The sequence below is a fragment of the Pelophylax lessonae genome (genome assembly GCF_965119305.1).
Source record: "Pelophylax lessonae genome assembly, chromosome: 1".
Lineage (NCBI taxonomy): Eukaryota > Metazoa > Chordata > Amphibia > Anura > Ranidae > Pelophylax > Pelophylax lessonae.
This window is the reverse complement of record NC_138768.1, coordinates 2,690,278-2,714,287: the sequence shown is the minus strand read 5'-3', so window position 1 is coordinate 2,714,287 and position 24,010 is coordinate 2,690,278. Positions and strand designations below refer to the sequence as shown.

General features: G+C 47.5%; 1 protein-coding gene across 1 annotated transcript; it reads left to right on the top strand.

Moving 5' to 3' along the window:
* The first annotated feature begins 15,731 nt into the window (after positions 1-15,731).
* Positions 15,732-23,724, top strand: INO80B (INO80 complex subunit B). The gene is made up of 4 exons (XM_082271926.1): positions 15,732-15,850; positions 21,576-21,688; positions 22,066-22,226; positions 23,150-23,724. The coding sequence occupies exons 2-4, from the start codon at positions 21,649-21,651 to the stop codon at positions 23,642-23,644; spliced, it is 696 nt and encodes a 231-aa protein (XP_082128052.1). The 5' UTR covers positions 15,732-15,850; positions 21,576-21,648; the 3' UTR covers positions 23,645-23,724.
* Positions 23,725-24,010: the final 286 nt, after the last annotated feature.

The window sequence follows — 24,010 nt, the reverse complement described above, 5'->3', positions numbered from 1 at the left end:
TCGGTCTGTATATAGGGGGGGAGGGTGAGATCTGTCTGTATATATGGGGGAGGGTGAGATCTGTCTGGTATATAGGGGGAGGGTGAGATCTGTCTGTATATAGGGAGGTGAGATCTGTCTGTATATATGGGGGAGGTGAGATCTGTCTGTATATAGGGGAGGTGAGATCTGTCTGTATATGGGGGAGGTGAGATCTGTCTGTATATAGGGGGGGAGTGAGATCTGTCTGTATATAGGGGGGGAGGTGAGATCTGTCTGTATATAGGGGGGAGGTGAGATCTGTCTGTATATAGGGGGAGGGTGAGATCTGTCTGTATATAGGGGGGAGGGTGAGATCTGTCTGTATATAGGGGGGGTGAGATCTGTCTGTATATAGGGGGAGGTGAGATCTGTCTGTATATAGGGGGAGGTGAGATCTGTCTGTATATAGGGGGGAGGTGAGATCTGTCTGTATATAGGGGGGAGGTGAGATCTGTCTGTATATAGGGGGGAGGTGAGATCTGTCTGTATATAGGGGGGGAGGTGAGATCTGTCTGTATATAGGGGGGGAGGTGAGATCTGTCTGTATATAGGGGGGAGGTGAGATCTGTCTGTATATAGGGGGGGGAGGTGAGATCTGTCTGTATATAGGGGGGGAGGTGAGATCTGTCTGTATATAGGGGGAGGGAGGTGAGATCTGTCTGTATATAGGGGGAGGTGAGATCTGTCTGTATATAGGGGGGAGGTGAGATCTGTCTGTATATAGGGGGGAGGTGAGATCTGTCTGTATATAGGGGGGAGGTGAGATCTGTCTGTATATAGGGGGAGGTGAGATCTGTCTGTATATAGGGGGGAGGTGAGATCTGTCTGTATATAGGGGGGAGGTGAGATCTGTCTGTATATAGGGGGAGGTGAGATCTGTCTGTATATAGGGGGGAGGTGAGATCTGTCTGTATATAGGGGGGAGGTGAGATCTGTCTGTATATAGGGGGAGGTGAGATCTGTCTGTATATAGGGGGGAGGTGAGATCTGTCTGTATATAGGGGGGAGGTGAGATCTGTCTGTATATAGGGGAGGTGAGATCTGTCTGTATATAGGGGGGGAGGTGAGATCTGTCTGTATATAGGGGGGGAGGTGAGATCTGTCTGTATATAGGGGGGAGGTGAGATCTGTCTGTATATAGGGGGAGGTGAGATCTGTCTGTATATAGGGGGGAGGTGAGATCTGTCTGTATATAGGGGAGGTGAGATCTGTCTGTATATAGGGGGGAGGTGAGATCTGTCTGTATATAAGGGGGGGAGGTGAGATCTGTCTGTATATAGGGGGGGAGGTGAGATCTGTCTGTATATAGGGGGGAGGTGAGATCTGTCTGTATATAGGGGGAGGTGAGATCTGTCTGTATATAGGGGGGAGGTGAGATCTGTCTGTATATAGGGGGGGAGGTGAGATCTGTCTGTATATAGGGGGGGAGGTGAGATCTGTCTGTATATAGGGGGGAGGTGAGATCTGTCTGTATATAGGGGGGGAGGTGAGATCTGTCTGTATATAGGGGGGAGGTGAGATCTGTCTGTATATAGGGGGGAGGTGAGATCTGTCTGTATATAGGGGGGAGGTGAGATCTGTCTGTATATAGGGGGGAGGTGAGATCTGTCTGTATATAGGGGGGAGGTGAGATCTGTCTGTATATAGGGGGGAGGTGAGATCTGTCTGTATATAGGGGGGAGGTGAGATCTGTCTGTATATAGGGGGGGAGGTGAGATCTGTCTGTATATAGGGGGAGGTGAGATCTGTCTGTATATAGGGGGGAGGTGAGATCTGTCTGTATATAGGGGGGAGGTGAGATCTGTCTGTATATAGGGGGAGGTGAGATCTGTCTGTATATAGGGGGGAGGTGAGATCTGTCTGTATATAGGGGGGAGGTGAGATCTGTCTGTATATAGGGGGAGGTGAGATCTGTCTGTATATAGGGGGGAGGTGAGATCTGTCTGTATATAGGGGGGAGGTGAGATCTGTCTGTATATAGGGGGGGAGGTGAGATCTGTCTGTATATAGGGGGGAGGTGAGATCTGTCTGTATATAGGGGGGAGGTGAGATCTGTCTGTATATAGGGGGGAGGTGAGATCTGTCTGTATATAGGGGGGAGGTGAGATCTGTCTGTATATAGGGGGGAGGTGAGATCTGTCTGTATATAGGGGGGGAGGTGAGATCTGTCTGTATATAGGGGGGAGGTGAGATCTGTCTGTATATAGGGGGAGGTGAGATCTGTCTGTATATAGGGGGGAGATCTGTCTGTATATAGGGGGGAGGTGAGATCTGTCTGTATATAGGGGGGAGGTGAGATCTGTCTGTATATAGGGGGGGAGGTGAGATCTGTCTGTATATAGGGGGGAGGTGAGATCTGTCTGTATATAGGGGGGAGGTGAGATCTGTCTGTATATAGGGGGAGGTGAGATCTGTCTGTATATAGGGGGAGGTGAGATCTGTCTGTATATAGGGGGGAGGTGAGATCTGTCTGTATATAGGGGGGAGGTGAGATCTGTCTGTATATAGGGGGGAGGTGAGATCTGTCTGTATATAGGGGGGGAGGTGAGATCTGTCTGTATATAGGGGGGAGGTGAGATCTGTCTGTATATAGGGGGGAGGTGAGATCTGTCTGTATATAGGGGGGAGGTGAGATCTGTCTGTATATAGGGGGAGGTGAGATCTGTCTGTATATAGGGGGAGGGTGAGATCTGTCTGTATATAGGGGGGAGGTGAGATCTGTCTGTATATAGGGGGGAGGTGAGATCTGTCTGTATATAGGGGGGAGGTGAGATCTGTCTGTATATAGGGGAAGGTGAGATCTGTCTGTATATAGGGGGAGGTGAGATCTGTCTGTATATAGGGGGGGAGGTGAGATCTGTCTGTATATAGGGGGGGAGGTGAGATCTGTCTGTATATAGGGGGGAGGTGAGATCTGTCTGTATATAGGGGGGGAGGTGAGATCTGTCTGTATATAGGGGGAGGTGAGATCTGTCTGTATATAGGGGGGAGGTGAGATCTGTCTGTATATAGGGGGGAGGTGAGATCTGTCTGTATATAGGGGGGAGGTGAGATCTGTCTGTATATAGGGGGGAGGTGAGATCTGTCTGTATATAGGGGGAGGTGAGATCTGTCTGTATATAGGGGGAGGTGAGATCTGTCTGTATATAGGGGGGAGGTGAGATCTGTCTGTATATAGGGGGGAGGTGAGATCTGTCTGTATATAGGGGGGAGGTGAGATCTGTCTGTATATAGGGGGGAGGTGAGATCTGTCTGTATATAGGGGGAGGTGAGATCTGTCTGTATATAGGGGGGAGGTGAGATCTGTCTGTATATAGGGGGGAGGTGAGATCTGTCTGTATATAGGGGGAGGTGAGATCTGTCTGTATATAGGGGGAGGTGAGATCTGTCTGTATATAGGGGGGAGGTGAGATCTGTCTGTATATAGGGGGAGGTGAGATCTGTCTGTATATAGGGGGGGAGGTGAGATCTGTCTGTATATAGGGGGGAGGTGAGATCTGTCTGTATATAGGGGGAGGTGAGATCTGTCTGTATATAGGGGAGGGGGTGAGATCTGTCGTATATAGGAAGAGGAAGGGTGAGATCTGTCTGTATATAGGGGGAGGTGAGATCTGTCTGTATATAGGGGGGAGGTGAGATCTGTCTGTATATAGGGGGGAGGTGAGATCTGTCTGTATATAGGGGGGGAGGTGAGATCTGTCTGTATATAGGGGGAGGTGAGATCTGTCTGTATATAGGGGGGAGGTGAGATCTGTCTGTATATAGGGGGGAGGTGAGATCTGTCTGTATATAGGGGGAGGTGAGATCTGTCTGTATATAGGGGGGAGGTGAGATCTGTCTGTATATAGGGGGGAGGTGAGATCTGTCTGTATATAGGGGGAGGTGAGATCTGTCTGTATATAGGGGGGAGGTGAGATCTGTCTGTATATAGGGGGAGGTGAGATCTGTCTGTATATAGGGGGGGTGAGATCTGTCTGTATATAGGGGGAGGTGAGATCTGTCTGTATATAGGGGAGGGTGAGATCTGTCTGTATATAGGGGAGGTGAGATCTGTCTGTATATAGGGGGGGGAGGTGAGATCTGTCTGTATATAGGGGGAGGTGAGATCTGTCTGTATATAGGGGGGAGGTGAAAATCTGTCTGTATATAGGGGGGGGGGAGGTGAGATCTGTCTGTATATAGGGGGAGGTGAGATCTGTCTGTATATAGGGGGAGGTGAGATCTGTCTGTATATAGGGGAGGTGAGATCTGTCTGTATATAGGGGGGAGGTGAGATCTGTCTGTATATAGGGGAGGTGAGATCTGTCTGTATATAGGGGGAGGTGAGATCTGTCTGTATATAGGGGGAGGTGAGATCTGTCTGTATATAGGGGGGAGGTGAGATCTGTCTGTATATAGGGGGGGAGGTGAGATCTGTCTGTATATAGGGGGGAGGTGAGATCTGTCTGTATATAGGGGAGGTGAGATCTGTCTGTATATAGGGGGGAGGTGAGATCTGTCTGTATATAGGGGGGGTGAGATCTGTCTGTATATAGGGGGGAGGTGAGATCTGTCTGTATATAGGGGGGGAGGTGAGATCTGTCTGTATATAGGAGGGTGAGATCTGTCTGTATATAGGGGGAGGTGAGATCTGTCTGTATATAGGGAGGGTGAGATCTGTCTGTATATGGGGGAGGTGAGATCTGTCTGTATATAGGGGGGGGAGGTGAGATCTGTCTGTATATAGGGGGGAGGTGAGATCTGTCTGTATATAGGAGGAGGTGAGATCTGTCTGTATATAGGGGGGTGAGATCTGTCTGTATATAGGGGAGGTGAGATCTGTCTGTATATAGGGGGAGGGTGAGATCTGTCTGTATATAGGGGGGGAGGTGAGATCTGTCTGTATATAGGGGGGAGGTGAGATCTGTCTGTATATAGGGGGGGAGGTGAGATCTGTCTGTATATAGGAGGAGGTGAGATCTGTCTGTATATAGTGGGGGGGGGGGGGGTGAGATCTGTCTGTATATAGTGGGGGGGGGTGAGATCTGTCTGTATATAGGGGGGAGGTGAGATCTGTCTGTATATAGGGGGAGGTGAGATCTGTCTGTATATAGGGGGGAGGTGAGATCTGTCTGTATATAGGGGGAGGTGAGATCTGTCTGTATATAGGGGGAGGTGAGATCTGTCTGTATATAGGGAGGAGGTGAGATCTGTCTGTATATAGGGGGGGGGGTGAGATCTGTCTGTATATAGGGGGGAGGTGAGATCTGTCTGTATATAGGGGGAGGGTGAGATCTGTCTGTATATAGGAGGGTGAGATCTGTCTGTATATAGGGGGGGAGGTGAGATCTGTCTGTATATAGGGGGGGAGGTGAGATCTGTCTGTATATAGGGGGGGGGTGAGATCTGTCTGTATATAGGGGGAGGTGAGATCTGTCTGTATATAGGGGGGAGGGTGAGATCTGTCTGTATATAGGAGGGAGGTGAGATCTGTCTGTATATAGGGGGGGAGGTGAGATCTGTCTGTATATGGGGGGGGGAGGTGAGATCTGTCTGTATATAGGGGGGGGTGAGATCTGTCTGTATATAGGGGGGGAGGTGAGATCTGTCTGTATATAGGAGGAGGTGAGATCTGTCTGTATATAGGGGAGGTGAGATCTGTCTGTATATAGGGGGGGGAGGTGAGATCTGTCTGTATATAGGGGAGGTGAGATCTGTCTGTATATAGGGGGGAGGGTGAGATCTGTCTGTATATAGGAGGGGGAAGGTGAGATCTGTCTGTATATAGGGGGGGAGGTGAGATCTGTCTGTATATAGGGGAGGTGAGATCTGTCTGTATATAGGGGGGAGGTGAGATCTGTCTGTATATAGGGGGGGGGTGAGATCTGTCTGTATATAGGGGGGGAGGTGAGATCTGTCTGTATATAGGGGGGGGTGAGATCTGTCTGTATATAGGGGGGGAGGTGAGATCTGTCTGTATATAGGAGGGAGGTGAGATCTGTCTGTATATAGGGGGAGGTGAGATCTGTCTGTATATAGGGGGGGGAGGTGAGATCTGTCTGTATATAGGGGAGGTGAGATCTGTCTGTATATAGGGGGGAGGGTGAGATCTGTCTGTATATAGGAGGGGTGAGATCTGTCTGTATATAGGGGGGAGGTGAGATCTGTCTGTATATAGGGGGGAGGGTGAGATCTGTCTGTATATAGGAGGGTGAGATCTGTCTGTATATAGGGGGGAGGTGAGATCTGTCTGTATATAGGGGGGAGGGTGAGATCTGTCTGTATATAGGAGGGTGAGATCTGTCTGTATATAGGGGAGGAGGTGAGATCTGTCTGTATATAGGGGAGGTGAGATCTGTCTGTATATAGGGGGGAGGTGAGATCTGTCTGTATATAGGGGGGAGGTGAGATCTGTCTGTATATAGGGGGGAGGTGAGATCTGTCTGTATATAGGGGGGGAGGTGAGATCTGTCTGTATATAGGGGGGGAGGTGAGATCTGTCTGTATATAGGGGGGGTGAGATCTGTCTGTATATAGGGGGGGGGGTGAGATCTGTCTGTATATAGGGGGGAGGTGAGATCTGTCTGTATATAGGGGGGAGGGTGAGATCTGTCTGTATATAGGAGGGTGAGATCTGTCTGTATATGGGGGAGGTGAGATCTGTCTGTATATAGGGGGGGGGGAGGTGAGATCTGTCTGTATATAGGAGGAAGTGAGATCTGTCTGTATATAGTGGGGGGGGGGGGGGGGGTGAGATCTGTCTGTATATAGGGGGGAGGTGAGATCTGTCTGTATATAGGGGAGGTGAGATCTGTCTGTATATAGGGGGGGAGGTGAGATCTGTCTGTATATAGGGGGGAGGGTGAGATCTGTCTGTATATAGGAGGGTGAGATCTGTCTGTATATAGGGGGGAGGGGTGAGATCTGTCTGTATATAGGGGGGAGGTGAGATCTGTCTGTATATAGGGGGGAGGGTGAGATCTGTCTGTATATAGGGGGAGGTGAGATCTGTCTGTATATAGGGGGGGAGGTGAGATCTGTCTGTATATAGGGGGAGGTGAGATCTGTCTGTATATAGGGGAGGTGAGATCTGTCTGTATATAGGGGGAGGTGAGATCTGTCTGTATATAGGGGGGGAGGTGAGATCTGTCTGTATATAGGGGAGGGTGAGATCTGTCTGTATATAGGGGGAGGTGAGATCTGTCTGTATATAGGGGGAGGTGAGATCTGTCTGTATATAGGGGGGGAGGTGAGATCTGTCTGTATATAGGGGGGAGGTGAGATCTGTCTGTATATAGGGGGGAGGTGAGATCTGTCTGTATATAGGGGAGGTGAGATCTGTCTGTATATAGGGGGAGGTGAGATCTGTCTGTATATAGGGGGAGGTGAGATCTGTCTGTATATAGGGGGGAGGTGAGATCTGTCTGTATATAGGGGGGGAGGTGAGATCTGTCTGTATATAGGGGGGGAGGTGAGATCTGTCTGTATATAGGGGGAGGGTGAGATCTGTCTGTATATAGGGGGGAGGTGAGATCTGTCTGTATATGGGGGAGGTGAGATCTGTCTGTATATAGGGGGGAGGGGTGAGATCTGTCTGTATATAGGGGGAGGTGAGATCTGTCTGTATATAGGGGGGAGGGTGAGATCTGTCTGTATATAGGAGGGTGAGATCTGTCTGTATATGGGGGAGGTGAGATCTGTCTGTATATAGGGGGGTTTGTAATAGGGGGAGGTGAGATCTGTCTGTATATAGGAGGAGGTGAGATCTGTCTGTATATAGGGGGGAGGGTGAGATCTGTCTGTATATAGGGGGGAGGTGAGATCTGTCTGTATATAGGGGGGTGAGATCTGTCTGTATATGGGGGAGGTGAGATCTGTCTGTATATAGGGGGGGGGAGGTGAGATCTGTCTGTATATAGGGGAGGTGAGATCTGTCTGTATATAGGGGGGAGGTGAGATCTGTCTGTATATAGGAGGGTGAGATCTGTCTGTATATGGGGGAGGTGAGATCTGTCTGTATATAGGGGGGGGGAGGTGAGATCTGTCTGTATATAGTGGGGCTGTAATGGGGGGGGGTGAGATCTGTCTGTATATAGGGGGGAGGTGAGATCTGTCTGTATATAGTGTGGGGGGGGTGAGATCTGTCTGTATATAGTGGGGGGGGGGGGTGAGATCTGTCTGTATATAGGGGGGAGGTGAGATCTGTCTGTATATAGGGGGGAGGTGAGATCTGTCTGTATATAGGGGGGGAGGTGAGATCTGTCTGTATATAGGGGGGGAGGTGAGATCTGTCTGTATATAGGGGGAGGTGAGATCTGTCTGTATATAGGGGGGAGGTGAGATCTGTCTGTATATGGGGGAGGTGAGATCTGTCTGTATATAGGGGGGGGGAGGTGAGATCTGTCTGTATATAGGGGAGGTGAGATCTGTCTGTATATAGGGGGGAGGTGAGATCTGTCTGTATATGGGGGAGGTGAGATCTGTCTGTATATAGGGGGGGGGAGGTGAGATCTGTCTGTATATAGGAGGAGGTGAGATCTGTCTGTATATAGTGGGGGGGGGTGAGATCTGTCTGTATATAGTGGGGGGGGGGTGAGATCTGTCTGTATATAGGGGGGAGGTGAGATCTGTCTGTATATAGGGGAGGTGAGATCTGTCTGTATATAGGGGGGGGGTGAGATCTGTCTGTATATAGGGGGGAGGTGAGATCTGTCTGTATATAGGGGGGAGGGTGAGATCTGTCTGTATATAGGGGGGAGGGTGAGATCTGTCTGTATATAGGGGGGAGGGTGAGATCTGTCTGTATATAGGGGGAGGTGAGATCTGTCTGTATATAGGGGAGGTGAGATCTGTCTGTATATAGGGGAGGTGAGATCTGTCTGTATATAGGGGGGGGGTGAGATCTGTCTGTATATAGGGGGGGAGGTGAGATCTGTCTGTATATAGGGGGAGGTGAGATCTGTCTGTATATAGGGGGGGGGTGAGATCTGTCTGTATATAGGGGGGGGAGGTGAGATCTGTCTGTATATAGGGGGGGAGGTGAGATCTGTCTGTATATAGGGGGGAGGTGAGATCTGTCTGTATATAGGGGAGGTGAGATCTGTCTGTATATAGGGGGGGAGGTGAGATCTGTCTGTATATAGGGGGAGGTGAGATCTGTCTGTATATAGGGGGGGAGGTGAGATCTGTCTGTATATAGGGGGGAGGTGAGATCTGTCTGTATATAGGGGGAGGGTGAGATCTGTCTGTATATAGGGGGGAGGTGAGATCTGTCTGTATATAGGGGGAGGTGAGATCTGTCTGTATATAGGGGGGGAGGTGAGATCTGTCTGTATATAGGGGGGAGGTGAGATCTGTCTGTATATAGGGGGGAGGTGAGATCTGTCTGTATATAGGGGAGGTGAGATCTGTCTGTATATAGGGGGAGGTGAGATCTGTCTGTATATAGGGGGAGGTGAGATCTGTCTGTATATAGGGGAGGTGAGATCTGTCTGTATATAGGGGGGAGGTGAGATCTGTCTGTATATAGGGGAGGTGAGATCTGTCTGTATATAGGGGGGAGGTGAGATCTGTCTGTATATAGGGGAGGTGAGATCTGTCTGTATATAGGGGGAGGTGAGATCTGTCTGTATATAGGGGGAGGTGAGATCTGTCTGTATATAGGGGGGGTGAGATCTGTCTGTATATAGGGGGGTGAGATCTGTCTGTATATAGGGGGGAGGTGAGATCTGTCTGTATATAGGGGGGGGGGGGTGAGATCTGTCTGTATATAGGAGGGGTGAGATCTGTCTGTATATAGGGGGGGAGGTGAGATCTGTCTGTATATAGGAGAGGTGAGATCTGTCTGTATATAGGGGGGAGGTGAGATCTGTCTGTATATAGGAGAGGTGAGATCTGTCTGTATATAGGGGGGAGGTGAGATCTGTCTGTATATAGGGGAGGTGAGATCTGTCTGTATATAGGGGGAGGTGAGATCTGTCTGTGTATATAGGGGGAGGTGAGATCTGTCTGTATATAGGGGGGAGGTGAGATCTGTCTGTATATAGGGGGGAGGTGAGATCTGTCTGTATATAGGGGGGTGAGATCTGTCTGTATATAGGGGGAGGTGAGATCTGTCTGTATATAGGGGGGGGGGTGAGATCTGTCTGTATATAGGGGGGGAGGTGAGATCTGTCTGTATATAGGGGGGAGGTGAGATCTGTCTGTATATAGGGGGGAGGTGAGATCTGTCTGTATATAGGGGAGGTGAGATCTGTCTGTATATAGGGGGGGGGAGGTGAGATCTGTCTGTATATAGGGGGAGGTGAGATCTGTCTGTATATAGGGGGGAGGGTGAGATCTGTCTGTATATAGGGGAGGTGAGATCTGTCTGTATATAGGGGGAGGTGAGATCTGTCTGTATATAGGGGGGGGTGAGATCTGTCTGTATATAGGGGGGGAGGTGAGATCTGTCTGTATATAGGGGGGAGGTGAGATCTGTCTGTATATAGGGGGAGGTGAGATCTGTCTGTATATAGGGGAGGTGAGATCTGTCTGTATATAGGGGGGGGGAGGTGAGATCTGTCTGTATATAGGGGGGAGGTGAGATCTGTCTGTATATAGGGGGAGGTGAGATCTGTCTGTATATAGGGGGAGGTGAGATCTGTCTGTATATAGGGGGGGGGGTGAGATCTGTCTGTATATAGGGGGGGGGTGAGATCTGTCTGTATATAGGGGGGGGGTGAGATCTGTCTGTATATAGGGGAGGGTGAGATCTGTCTGTATATAGGGGGAGGTGAGATCTGTCTGTATATAGGGGAGGTGAGATCTGTCTGTATATAGGGGAGGTGAGATCTGTCTGTATATAGGGGGGAGGTGAGATCTGTCTGTATATAGGGGGGGAGATCTGTCTGTATATAGGGGGAGGTGAGATCTGTCTGTATATAGGGGGAGTTGAGATCTGTCTGTATATAGGGGGGGGAGGTGAGATCTGTCTGTATATAGGGGGGGGGAGGTGAGATCTGTCTGTATATAGGGGGGGGGAGGTGAGATCTGTCTGTATATAGGAGGGGTGAGATCTGTCTGTATATAGGAGGGGTGAGATCTGTCTGTATATAGGGGAAGGTGAGATCTGTCTGTATATAGGGGGAGGTGAGATCTGTCTGTATATAGGGGGAGGTGAGATCTGTCTGTATATAGGGGGGGGTGAGATCTGTCTGTATATAGGGGGGGGGTGAGATCTGTCTGTATATAGGGGGGGGTGAGATCTGTCTGTATATAGGGGGGAGGTGAGATCTGTCTGTATATAGGGGGGAGGTGAGATCTGTCTGTATATAGGGGGAGGTGAGATCTGTCTGTATATAGGGGGGAGGTGAGATCTGTCTGTATATAGGGGGAGGTGAGATCTGTCTGTATATAGGGGGGAGGTGAGATCTGTCTGTATATAGGGGGGAGGTGAGATCTGTCTGTATATAGGGGGGGAGGTGAGATCTGTCTGTATATAGGGGGGGAGGTGAGATCTGTCTGTATATAGGGGGGGAGGTGAGATCTGTCTGTATAAAGGGGGGAGGTGAGATCTGTCTGTATATAGGGGGGGGTGAGATCTGTCTGTATATAGGGGGGGAGGTGAGATCTGTCTGTATATAGGGGGGAAGGTGAGATCTGTCTGTATATAGGGGGGGAAGGTGAGATCTGTCTGTATATAGGGGGGGGTGAGATCTGTCTGTATATAGGGGGGGTGAGATCTGTCTGTATATAGGGGGGTGAGATCTGTCTGTATATAGGGGAGGTGAGATCTGTCTGTATATAGGGGGGGGGGAGGGTGAGATCTGTCAGAATATTTATACTGCTCTGATATAACAGTTTCTATTTATGTCAGTAAGCAAAGATCTGTAAGGTAGGAGAATCTCAACTTCTTTCCACAAATCGATATGTAACAAATTATTTTTAATCGATTTAATTTCTTTTTAACAGCATATACCTATCTTAGTGAAAACAGTGTACAGTAGGGAATATATAAGAATATTTTTTCACAAGACATGTATTCACAATAAATGATTAGACTTGAGGTAACATAAAGATAACTTTGCATTTATAGTTGCGTTTTAAGTTTGTATTTTATGTAATGTGATATTTAGCTCAATAATGAAATTAAAAAATAAAGCAAGATTGTTTTCCCCAGGTATAGTAGAAACCATAGACAAGTGTTCTATATAATCAGACCACAAATGTCTGCGAATTGCGCAGCCAACAGTCACTCCGCTGCAGTTGAAGTGAGAACAGGCTATGCAAAACGGGGACAAATACGCTTATATTGCGCTAAATCTGATATTAATAAAAATGTATGAAAAACTAAAATCAGCTTTTAGAGAAAAATCGACTATGGTCCATACGGCTGGGATTGTAATCTTATTACCCTTGAATATGCAATTTACAACATATAAGGAAGTAAGTAAACAATTGTAAATAATAATCGAATAAACAGCAAGGTATATTTACCACACTTAAGATGGCTGCTAGCTTAAAATGGTTTGTTACCAGAGTCCTTAAGATGGCTGCTATCCCAAAATGGTGACCAGTTAGGGAAGAGTTTTGTTTCGCGTCCTTCAAAGTTTCAGATAAATGATGGAGCAAAATTGAGTATGTATGGATGGGAGTAGCGCGTGTGTTGTAAGTGTAATGAATGTTGTCGTAATGTGTGTCCTATTACATCTGGGTTCCCTTTTTATATTGTGTTGAACAAAAGACTAGTAAAATTACCATAAGCTGAACCCAGAAGGAGGAACTTTATCCCCATTGGTTGGGATATTTTATCCATTAACTGGTGAGGTCATTGGCAACGCCTCTACTAATCACCCAGTATTTTGGATATTAAAATTAAATGATAATTTCTCCAATTAAGAATAATCCTAAAAACAACATAAAAACCTGTCCATACTCTCATGATACATATGTGTCCATCTAATATCTCCATCATGTATCTTGGCAGGGATTAAATCTGGTAAGGCCATTTAAGAACGATATAATATTAATACTATATATATATATATATATATATATATATATATATATATATATATATATATATATATATATATATATATATATATATATATATATATATATATATATATATATATATATATATTGGAAATTACTGATTTACCCAGAGACTGCATTTAGCAGTACAGGGCCTGACAAATTTTTCTGAAATCTAGGAGCCAGCTAAAAAAGTTAGGAGCCAGTTTTATTTTTATTTTTTAAACTAACAACCAAGCTTTATTTAATAAAACCGATACTAAATTTACACATAAATACGACTAGAACGCCACTCTCCTCTATAGTGCAATTGGATGAAAACAGACTGTCTCTTTCCATCCGATGCCATCTGATCCGATCCACGGGATGGATAGAAAATAAAACCACCATCTGTCTGCTTTTGGCGGACAGGATCAGATGGCTGCAGATTACTGCTCCATAGAGGAGAATGAAGGGTCCGATCAGGTCTGCCTGAAAAACTGACAGGCGGACCTGTTCAGACAGCCCGTGTGAAAGGGGCCTTTGGCTGTGGCATGGCAATGAGGAAAAAAAAAAAAAGAAAGATTTTATATTCTATTATATTTATATAATATATATATATATATATACTTTTTTTTTTTTTTTTAATAATTAAAAAAAAAAGAAAAAAATATTATTTAGTTTTTACATTTTAAAAATTAATAATAAATAACCACACTCCCTGTCAAAGGTAACTAACTGGACAGGGAGATGGCATTGTGAACAAACAGGCAGTGGAAACAGTAATTACAACAGTCATTACTCCCAGCCACCACAAGAGGGCGCCAGTTCCCCATTGGATGCCTCTCATCTCAAGTAGGCCGTAAAGCCGGGGCCTCAATTTTCGGACGGCCCGGAAGTCCGTGCGCGGAAGTCCGTGCAAAAATGACAGGAAACCTTCTGCAGGGCATCCCAGGCGCCAGGTCGCTAATTCTAGTCGCAAATGCGACCTGGCGCCCGGGTTTTGTCGAGGCCTGTAGTAGTAGTCTCCAAAGGGGGCAGTATTGTATTACTGTTAGATTCAGTATATAGAATACAAAATGCATTTTTTCTTTCAAGATAACCTATGACCTCTGGCTAGTGAAAAGCCTTAAATTACTTGAATTCTGTCATATGCTGTCAGACATTGTGTCTAGGATTGGAAGATCGGAAGATCTATGTGGTCATAAAACTTTAACAAGACCTACACAAACTTTTCTAAAATGAGGTAATTAGCTTCACCTAAGTAAGATTATTATGTGTAAAAATATAAAACCAAAATGTGTTATACAAAACGTTCTTAAATACATAATTATTGCTAATATTTTCTCACATATGATATATTATATCTTTAAAACTTAGTTTAAATTAATCTACTAGAATACATAACTATTGTCCATTGTTATATACAGATAAGATTACAAGGTAGACTGGCCATCAGTGACTAGTATGGTGTCTGGCTAAATGACTCTTATCTGATGAGATGTAAAAAGGCCTCTTATTTCTGACCAAGAAAGACAGAAATATCTGCTAAAAATATAAGACCCTTTTGTAAGAGACATTTTGTTCAAAAGAACATATATGAACTTTCAATCACCTCTATACAAGATGGAAACTGTGCTGTTAAAAATCTCTATATAGGACTGAATATACATGGCTTCTAAATATAATACCCCTTTTCTTTTATTTAATCTCCCCAATAATCTTGACAGGTGTGTGTGTGTGTGTGTGTGTGTGTGTGTGTGTGTGTGTGTGTGTGTGTGTGTGTGTGTGTGTGTGTGTATATATATATATATAATATGGGGGAGGGTGAGATCTGTCTGTATATAGGGGGGGGGAGGGTGAGATCTGTCTGTATATAGGGGGGGAGGGTGAGATCTGTGTGTGTATATATAATATATATGTGTGGGTGAGATCTGTCTGTATATTATATATTGGGGGAGAGGGGCTGATCACTGTATATTTTATGTATGGGGGGCTGATCACTGTCTGTAAATGATATGGGGGGGATTGCTGTGTGTGTGTGTGTGTGTGTGTGTGTGTGTGTATATATATATATATATATATATATATATATATATATATATATATATATATATATATATATATATATATATATATATATATATATATATATATCTAGGGAATCACTGTATATTATATATGGGGGGTGATCATTGTCTGTATATTATATGGGGGGGGGTGATCATTGTCTGTATATTATATGGGGGGGGGGGTGATCACTGTCTGTATATTGGGGGGGGGGGTGATCACTGTCTGTATATCGGGGGGGGGGGGAATCACTGTCTGTATATCGGGGGGGGGGGAATCACTGTCTGTATATTATATATGGGAGGGGGGGAAATCACTGTCTATATTATATATGGGGGGGGGGGGGAATCACTGTCTGTATATTATATATGGGAGGGGGGGAAATCACTGTCTATATATTATATAGGGGGGATCACTGTCTGTATATAGGGGTGAGATCACTGTATATTTCTGTGTGGGGGGATCACTGTATGTATGTGGGGGGGGGGGGGGTGATCACTGTGTACACGGATGGTAGGAGATTGTACAATCAGATTGTATGATGTGTGGTCACCTGATTTTCTCCCCTTCTCCCCCCAGGTGATGATGGCGACGCCCCCTCACACGGAGCTCATAAGAAGAAACATAAAAAACACAAAAAACATAAAAAGAAACATCACCAGGAAGTGGGCGGGATCTCTGAGTACTCCCTTTCCCAGCATCCTGACTCCTCCCACAAATCCCAGCACAAACCACAACTGAAACTGAAGATCAAACTGGGAGGACAAGTGCTGGGGACCAAGAAGTGAGTTCCATTCCCCCCCCCCCCCTCTTTTCCCTTTCCTCACTCCCCCCTTCTCCCCCTTCCTTACATGAATTGGGAGTAAGTGGGTGGGGCCAGGTATGACTTTGGGAAGTCGGAGATCCGTACATGACGGTTTTCTCTGCGGATTCGTGTCTCTGGATTTGTACGCGGCTCCAATCAATGAAAGGAACATCTTATAATCGGAGTACAGCATGAAGTCATTAACCACTTCAGTCCCAGAGGATTTTCCTGCTCATTGACCAGGCCACTTTTTTTTAACTTGGCACTGCGCGACTTTAACTGACAATTGCGCGGTCATGCAATGCTGTACCCAAACTAAATTGAAATCCTTTTTTTTTCCCCACAAACAGAACTTTCATTTGGTGGTATTTGATCACCTCTGCGCTTTTCATTTTTTGCAATATAAAAAAAAAAAAAAAGAGCAAAGATTTTGCAAAAAATTTTTATTTTCTACTTTGACAGTTAAAAGATATCCAATATATTCAATGTTTGTCATATATTTAGGCCAAAATGTATTTAGTTACATGTCTTGGACAAAAAAATCCTCAATGAGCGTATTTTTATCCAGAGGGACAATTTTGAAAAGAAACAATATTTTTTCACATTCTGATATAGAACATTCCAAAACAAAAATTTACAAATCAAATTTTAACATTTTAGGACAATTTTTTATTTTTTTTTCTCCTGGACTGCGACATTGCGGCGGACAGGTCGGACCCCTGACTGACATTTTTGACACTTTTGGGGGGACCAGTGACATTACTACAGTAATCAGTGCTATAAATATGCACTGTCATTGTACTAATGACACTGGCAGGGAAGGGGTTAACACTGTTGGTGAGCAATGGGTTAAATGTGTGCCTCATGCTTACTGACGTGTGTGGGGGGAGGGGGTTGTGTGACAGACAGAGATCGCATGTTCAGCTATGCTGAATCCTGTAATCTCTTCCTGTCTGTCACAGAGAAGATCCGCCTGCTTTGTTTACATAAGCAGGCGGATCTTCTCACACTTTCCCCGACAATCAGGGAAGAGAGACAGCAATCGCCGCCTCTCCTCCTCCGGCCCAACTCCTGCTGTGGATGGAATCCAGCGATGTAGGTCTATGCCGCTGGACTCAGGGCTGCTGCTGTGCTGCAGTAGCAGCAACATGAGCAGTCCAGAAGTGGTTAAACTCCTGGGATATTGATCTGGTCAGTTAAGTAGTAGAGGGGGTTATTAATCAGTTTCAGCTGCTTTGGTGTTAATGAAATGGGGGCACTAGATGGGCAACAATGAGGCGACCGCCAAACCAGGATCGGTTTTACAGGTGGAGGCCACTGACTTTTTTTTTTTTCCCTTCTCTTTTCTGACTGTTTGTCACTAGTTTTGCATTTGGCTGGGGTCAGTGTCACTACTGGTAGTATGAGGACATACCTGGACCCTATAGAGGGGGTCAGTGTCACTACTGGTAGTATGAGGACATACCTGGACCCTATAGAGGGGGGTCAGTGTCACTACTGGTAGCATGAGGACATACCTGGACCCTATAGAGGGGGTCAGTGTCACTACTGGTAGTATGAGGACATACCTGGACCCTATAGAGGGGGTCAGTGTCACTACTGGTAGTATGAGGACATACCTGGACCCTATAGAGGGGGTCAGTGTCATTACTGGTAGTATGAGGCCATACCTGGACCCTATAGAGGGGGGGTCAGTGTCACTACTGGTAGCATGAGAAGATACCTGGACCCTATAGAGGGGGTCAGTGTCACTACTGGTAGTATGAGGCCATACCTGGACCCTATAGAGGGGGGTCAGTGTCACTACTGGTAGTATGAGGCCATACCTGGACCCTATAGAGGTTGCACAGGCAGTCCAACTCCTCCAGGATGGCACATCAATACGTCCCATTGCCAGAAGGATTGCTGTGTCTCCCAGCACAGTCTCAGGAGCATAGAGGAGATTCCAGGAGACAGGCAGTTCGGAGAGCTGGACAGAGCCATAGAAGGTCCTTAACACATCAGCAGGACCGGTATCGGCTCCTTTGGGCAAGGAGGAACAGGATAAGCACTGCCAGAGCCCTACAAAATCACCTCCAGCAGCCACTGGTGTGAATGTCTCTGAACAAACAATCAGAAACAGATTTCATGAGGGTGGCCTGAGGGACTGTGGTCCCCTAGTGGGCCCTGTGCTCACTGCCTGGCACCGTGGAGCTTGATTGGCATTTGCCATTGAACACCAGAATTGGCAGGTCTGGCACTGGCACCCTGTGCTTTTCACAGATGAGAGCAGGTTCACCCTGAGCACATGTGACAGACGTGAAAGGGTCTGGAGAAGCCGTGGAGAACATTATGCTGTCTGTAACATCGTTCAGCATGACCGGTTGGGTGGTGGTCAGTGATGGTCTGGGAGGCATATCTATGGAGGGACACACAGACCTCTACAGGCTAGACAATGGCACCCTGACTGCCAATAGGGATTGGGACGAAACCTTTGGACCCATTGTCAGACCCTATGCTGGTGCAGTGGGTCCTGGGTTCCTCCTGGTGCACAACAATGCCGGGCCTCATGTGGTGAGAGTATAAAGCCAGTTCCTGGAGGATGAAGGAATTGATACCATTGAATGGCTCCCACGCTCGCCTGACCTAAATCCAATAGAACACCTCTGGGACATTCTGTTTCTGTCCATCTGATGCCATCAGGTTGCACCTCAGTCTGTTCAGGAGCTCAGTGATGCCCTGGTCCAGATCTGGGAGGAAATACCCCAGGACACCATCCGTCGTCTCATCAGTATTAATTACAGTTATAGGAAGCAGAGGGGTAATAGGACACTGAATTTCAAAAGAGCCAATTTCCCAAAACTGCGCTCGCTGCTAGAAAATATCAAATGGGATAGAACCCTGGGAACAAAGAACACAGAGGAAAAATGGGAGTGCTTCAAGAGCATACTTAACAAGGGGATTGGCCAGTGCATTATAAAGGGGAATACATTTAAAAGAGCAAAACTAAACCCTGGGTGGCTAAACTCCAACATAAAAATGTATATTAGTGCTAAAGAAAAGGCCTTCAAAAAATACAAGACTGAGGGGTCATTGGCAGCATTTAATCATTACAAAGAGTGTAATAAGAAATGTAAAGATGAAATCAGGGCGGCTAAAATGGAACACGAGAGACATATAGCGGAGGAGAGTAAAAAGAACCCCAAGAAGTTCTTTAAATATATTAACAGTAAGAAAGCGAGGCCAGAGCACATTGGCCCCATAAAAGATGACAAAGGAAATTTGGCCACTGAGTACAGAGAAAAGGCGGAAGTGTTAAATAATTTCTTCTCTTCAGTCTTCACAAAAGAATCGGGGGGCTACACGAACCTTGCTTGTAAGGCCAAACTAAACCACACACCTCAGGAAGTGCCGCCATGGCTAACAGAAGATAGACTTAGAACTAAACTAGAGAAACTGAACATAAATAAATCACCGGGAACGGATGGCTTGCACCCGAGGGTTCTTAAAGAGCTCAGCCAGGTGATTGCCAGACCATTATTCTTCATCTTTAAGGATAGTTTACAGACGGGTATGGTGCCAGCTGATTGGAAAAAAGCCAACGTGGTACCAATATTTAAAAAGGGCAGAGATATATCCCGGGTAACTATAGGCCGGTCAGCCTAACATCAGTAGTCTGCAAGATTTTGGAGGGGATGTTAAGGGACCACATACAAGACTTTCGTAATGAAAATGGTATTATTAGTAGTAATCAGCATGGATTCATGAAAAATCGTTCTTGCCAAACCAATCTATTAACCTTCTACGATGAAGTGAGCTGCCATCTAGATAAAGGAAAGCCTGTGGATGTGGTGTATCTGGATAAAGGAAGGTCTGTGGATGTGGTGTATCTGGATAAAGGAAAGTCTGTGGATGTGGTGTATCTGGATAAAGGGAAGCCTGTGGATGTGGTGTATCTGGATAAAGGAAGGTCTGTGGATGTGGTGTATCTGGACTTTGCAAAGGCCTTTGACACCGTTCCCCGCAAACGCTTACTGTACAAACTAAGGAAGGTAGGTATGGACCATAAGGTGAGTACCTGGATAGAGAACTGACTCCAGGGGAGAGTCCAGAGGGGGGTGATTAATGGGGAGTACTCAGATTGGGCGGGTGTGGAAAGTGGGGTCCCCCAGGGTTCGGTCCTGGGACCAATCCTGTTCATTCATAAATGATCTAGAGGAGGGGATATCTAGTACAATCTCAGTATTTGTGGATGATACTAAACTAAGCATGCCAATATCTTCTATGCAGGATGTGGAAACCTTACAAGCGGACCTGAACAAAATAACGGGGTGGGGGGGCAACTACATGGCAGATGAGGTTTAATGTAGAAAAATGTAAAGTAATGCACTTGGGGGCCAGAAACCAGAAAGCAAGCTACTCACTAGGGGGGGAACCTCTGGGTGAGTCTAGGATGGAAAAAGACTTGGGGGTACTGGTAGACAACAGGCTGGGCAGTGGCATGCAATGCCAAGCCGCTGCAAGCAAAGCCAACAGAATACTGGGATGTATAAAAAAGGGGATTCGCTCCAGAAATAAAGAGATTATTCTCCCTCCCTACAAGACTCTGGTCCGGCCACATCTGGAGTATGCTGTCCAGTTCTGGGCACCGGTCCTCAGGAAGGATGTGCTGGAACTGGAGAGAGTCCAGAGAAGGGGAACAAAAATAATTAGGGGAATGGAGGACATCAGCTATGAGGAAAGACTACAAGCACTGAACCTATTCTCTCTGGAGAAAAGACGATTGAGGGGGGATATGATATCAATGTACAAATACTGTACTGGTGACCCTAGCATAAGGAACAAACTATTCAGAGAAAGGAGATACAATAAGACACGTGGCCACTCACTAAAACTTGAGGAAAGGCGGTTTAACCTTAAAGTGCGTAAGGGGTTCTTCACTGTAAGAGCGGAAAGGATGTGGAATTCTCTTCCACAAGCAGTCGTATCAGCAGGGAGCATTGATAGTTTCAAAAAACTATTAGATGGGCACCTTAAAGACCACAACATACAGGGGTATACAATGTACAACATACCGGGGGTATACAATGTACAACATACAGGGGGTATACAATGTACAACATACAGGGGGTATACAATGTACAACATACAGGGGGTATACAATGTACGGTTAACAGCAAACACACACACGCACATCATAGGTTGAACTGGATGGACTGATATCTTTTTTCAACCTCACTAATTATGTAACTATATAAGGAGCTTCCCCCAACGTTGTCAGGCATGCATACAAGCACGTGGGGGTCATACAAACTACTGAGGACCATTCTGAGGTCCTGCAATGAAATTCCAACAAAATGGACTCACCTGCTGCATCATTTTTTTCACTTTGATTTTCGGGGTGTCTTTGAATTCAGCCCTCTGTAGGGTGATAATTTTCATTTCCATCCAACGATGTGGCATCCTTTCCTTCCCAACACATTTCCCAGTCCATACCAGTATGGATCCCAACACATTTCCCAGTCCATACCAGTATGGATCCCAACACATTTCCCAGTCCATACCAGTATAGATATCCAGCATGATTTTTTCCCCTGTTGAGATCTGATGTGTTTGTAAAGCGTTCCTTTTATTTTATGAGGTGGTAGGGATTGGACTGACTGGTTCCTGTACTCTGCCTGCACTGACATGACTTGTGCCCCCCCCCCCCCCCGTCTCTCTGCAGTGTCCCCACATTCACGGTGGTCCCAGAGGTGCCGCAGTCTCCGCTCACGGTGGTGGACGAGGAGGAGGAGCCGATGGAAGGAGTCCCTATTGAGCAGTACCGGGCCTGGCTAGGTGAGCTCACTGATCTATCAATGTCCTCCTAGAGACTCGTATGTCCGTATTGGGGGCCCAATGTGTATGAAGTGCACAGCTCTCCTCCCCCCCCCCCCCCCCCCCCTCTCCAGCCACTGTATGGGGAACTGCATTGCTGAGCACTGCCATTGTATGGGGAGTGCCATCGTTTTAATGCGTAAGCCATTGTACCCTCCGCTGGTGGGTTGGGTTGCTTAAATATGGAGGTTGGCAGATCACCCATGACCAGGAATGGGCTGAAGCTTGTAAGTTCCCGGGAACCTCACTACTGTTTCTCATCTGATGGATTGCGTTGTGTGTGCTCAGGTAGATTGCCCGATATGTGACCATATTCTGTATCTGAATCCTTCCTACAGATGAGGACAGTAACCTGGACCCTATGCCCTCCCCGGTGGGGCCCCGGGAGACAGAGCAGGATGAGGAAAACCGCTGGTTGGACGCACTAGAGAGAGGAGAGCTGGATGTGAATGGAGACTTGAAACGGGAGATCGATGAGAAGCTGTTGACCGCTCGCCAGGTGAGGGGGCGGACCCATCACATACAACTTCCCCTCTGGGCCCCTGAGGGGTGGCCCCATCACATATAACGTTCCACCATAACCGTCCCTGAGGGGTGGTTCCATCACATCATCATAATGACCTCATCAGGCCCCAACCCATCGTTATGTCCCCACGTTCCCCCCCCCCCCCCCCCCCGGGTGGCCCTATCCTATCATAACTCCCCCCTCCTGGGTGTCCCTATCCCATCATAACGTCATTCACACACCCCACCCCCCCCCCCCCCCCGCCAGCCCCATCAAATTATAGTGTGTCGTTCTCCCCCCCCCCCCCCCCCCTGCCCTGTTGCCATCATGATTTTGTCCCCCCCCCACCACCACCACCACCACCACCCTCTGAGCGGCTCCTTCCCATCATAACACCGATCCCACCCACGCTGTGTGGCCCCATCTCATTCTAACGTCGCCCCTTGTTGGTGGACCTATCCCATCCAAATGTCCCTGAAGGGGGTGGACCTATCGCATATAACGTCCCATCATAATCGTCCCTGAGGGGCAGCCCCATCCCATCATCACATCATTGGGTGATTCCCATCATATAATAAGTTTTCCCCTTCGGATGGCCCCATCCCATCATAACACCAGCCCCTAAACCCTCCGTGGCCCCATCCCATCATATTGTGCCCTCCCAGGCCTCTAAAGGGCGCACCCATCCCCCGCGTCACCCCTGTGGGTGGACCTTATGCCATCCTACCGTCACCTCTGGGCCCCTGAGGGGCGGGCCTTCTATCACAATGCCCCTCTAGGTCCATATAGCCCTGATCTGCGGGCCCTGGGTTTGCAGGATTTATCAGACTGCTGTCCTAGTTCTGCATGTCTCCAGTCTGTGAAGTTTATGGTTCTGGGTGTGGTCAGACGTATAACATCCGTTCTTCTCTCTACAGAAAGCCCTCCTACAGAAGCAGCAGGCTCCACCCATTCCTCTGTACCCACCCCCAGTATACACCCATCCCCCGCCTGAACTGTCCCAGGAGATGTTGGTAAAGAGGGAGGAGAAGGCCCGGAAAAGACGGCTGCAGGCCGCCAAGAAGGCCGAGGAGAGCAAGAAGCAGACTATCGAGAGGCTGACCAAAACCTCCAAATCACGGGGTGCCAAACCCAGCCAAGGAAGGCGCGGACGCCAACCGCCCTGCCCCACCGTCCGCTACCAGCACACCGCACACGGCATTACCTTGTCCTATCCGGTGGGAGTGCCGTACCCAACCCCTGCAGAGCCACGCCCCGCTCTCCCAGCACCACAGCTCTGCGGAGTGCCCGGCTGCACCAACCTTAAACGCTACTCTTGTTCCAAGACTCTGGTCCCACTGTGCAGTCTGGAGTGCTACCGCAAGAACCTGCACAGCGCTGGGGTGGAGGGGGCGCCGGACACCACTGCCTGAAATGAACGGAGCATTCTCGGGATTGGGGAGAGGGTGGACTATACTGGAGATGGACCGAGAGTCCCAGGGACCAGAGTGGAGTGGACTAGTCTGGAGATGGACTGAGAGTCCTCAGGACCAAAGAAGAATGGACTGGAGAGAGGGAGGACTATTCTGGAGTTTGACTAAGAGTCCTGGGGACCAAAGAGGGGGTAGACTATTCTGCAGATGGACTGGAAGTCCTGGGGTCCAGAGAGGGGGTAGACTATGCTGGAGATGGTCTGAGAGTCATCGGGACCAGAGAGAGGGTGGACTGAGAGTCTTGGAGACTGGAGAGAGGGTGGACTGTTCTGAAGATGGACTGGGAGTCCTTGGGACCAGGGAGGG

Coding starts and splice junctions, on each gene's coding strand:
- INO80B (XM_082271926.1), top strand. CDS start 21,649: ATGGAAGGAGTCCCTATTGAGCAGTACCGGGCCTGGCTAG. Junction 21,689..22,065: donor GCAGTACCGGGCCTGGCTAG/GTGAGCTCACTG, acceptor TCCTTCCTACAG/ATGAGGACAGTAACCTGGAC. Junction 22,227..23,149: donor AGCTGTTGACCGCTCGCCAG/GTGAGGGGGCGG, acceptor TTCTCTCTACAG/AAAGCCCTCCTACAGAAGCA.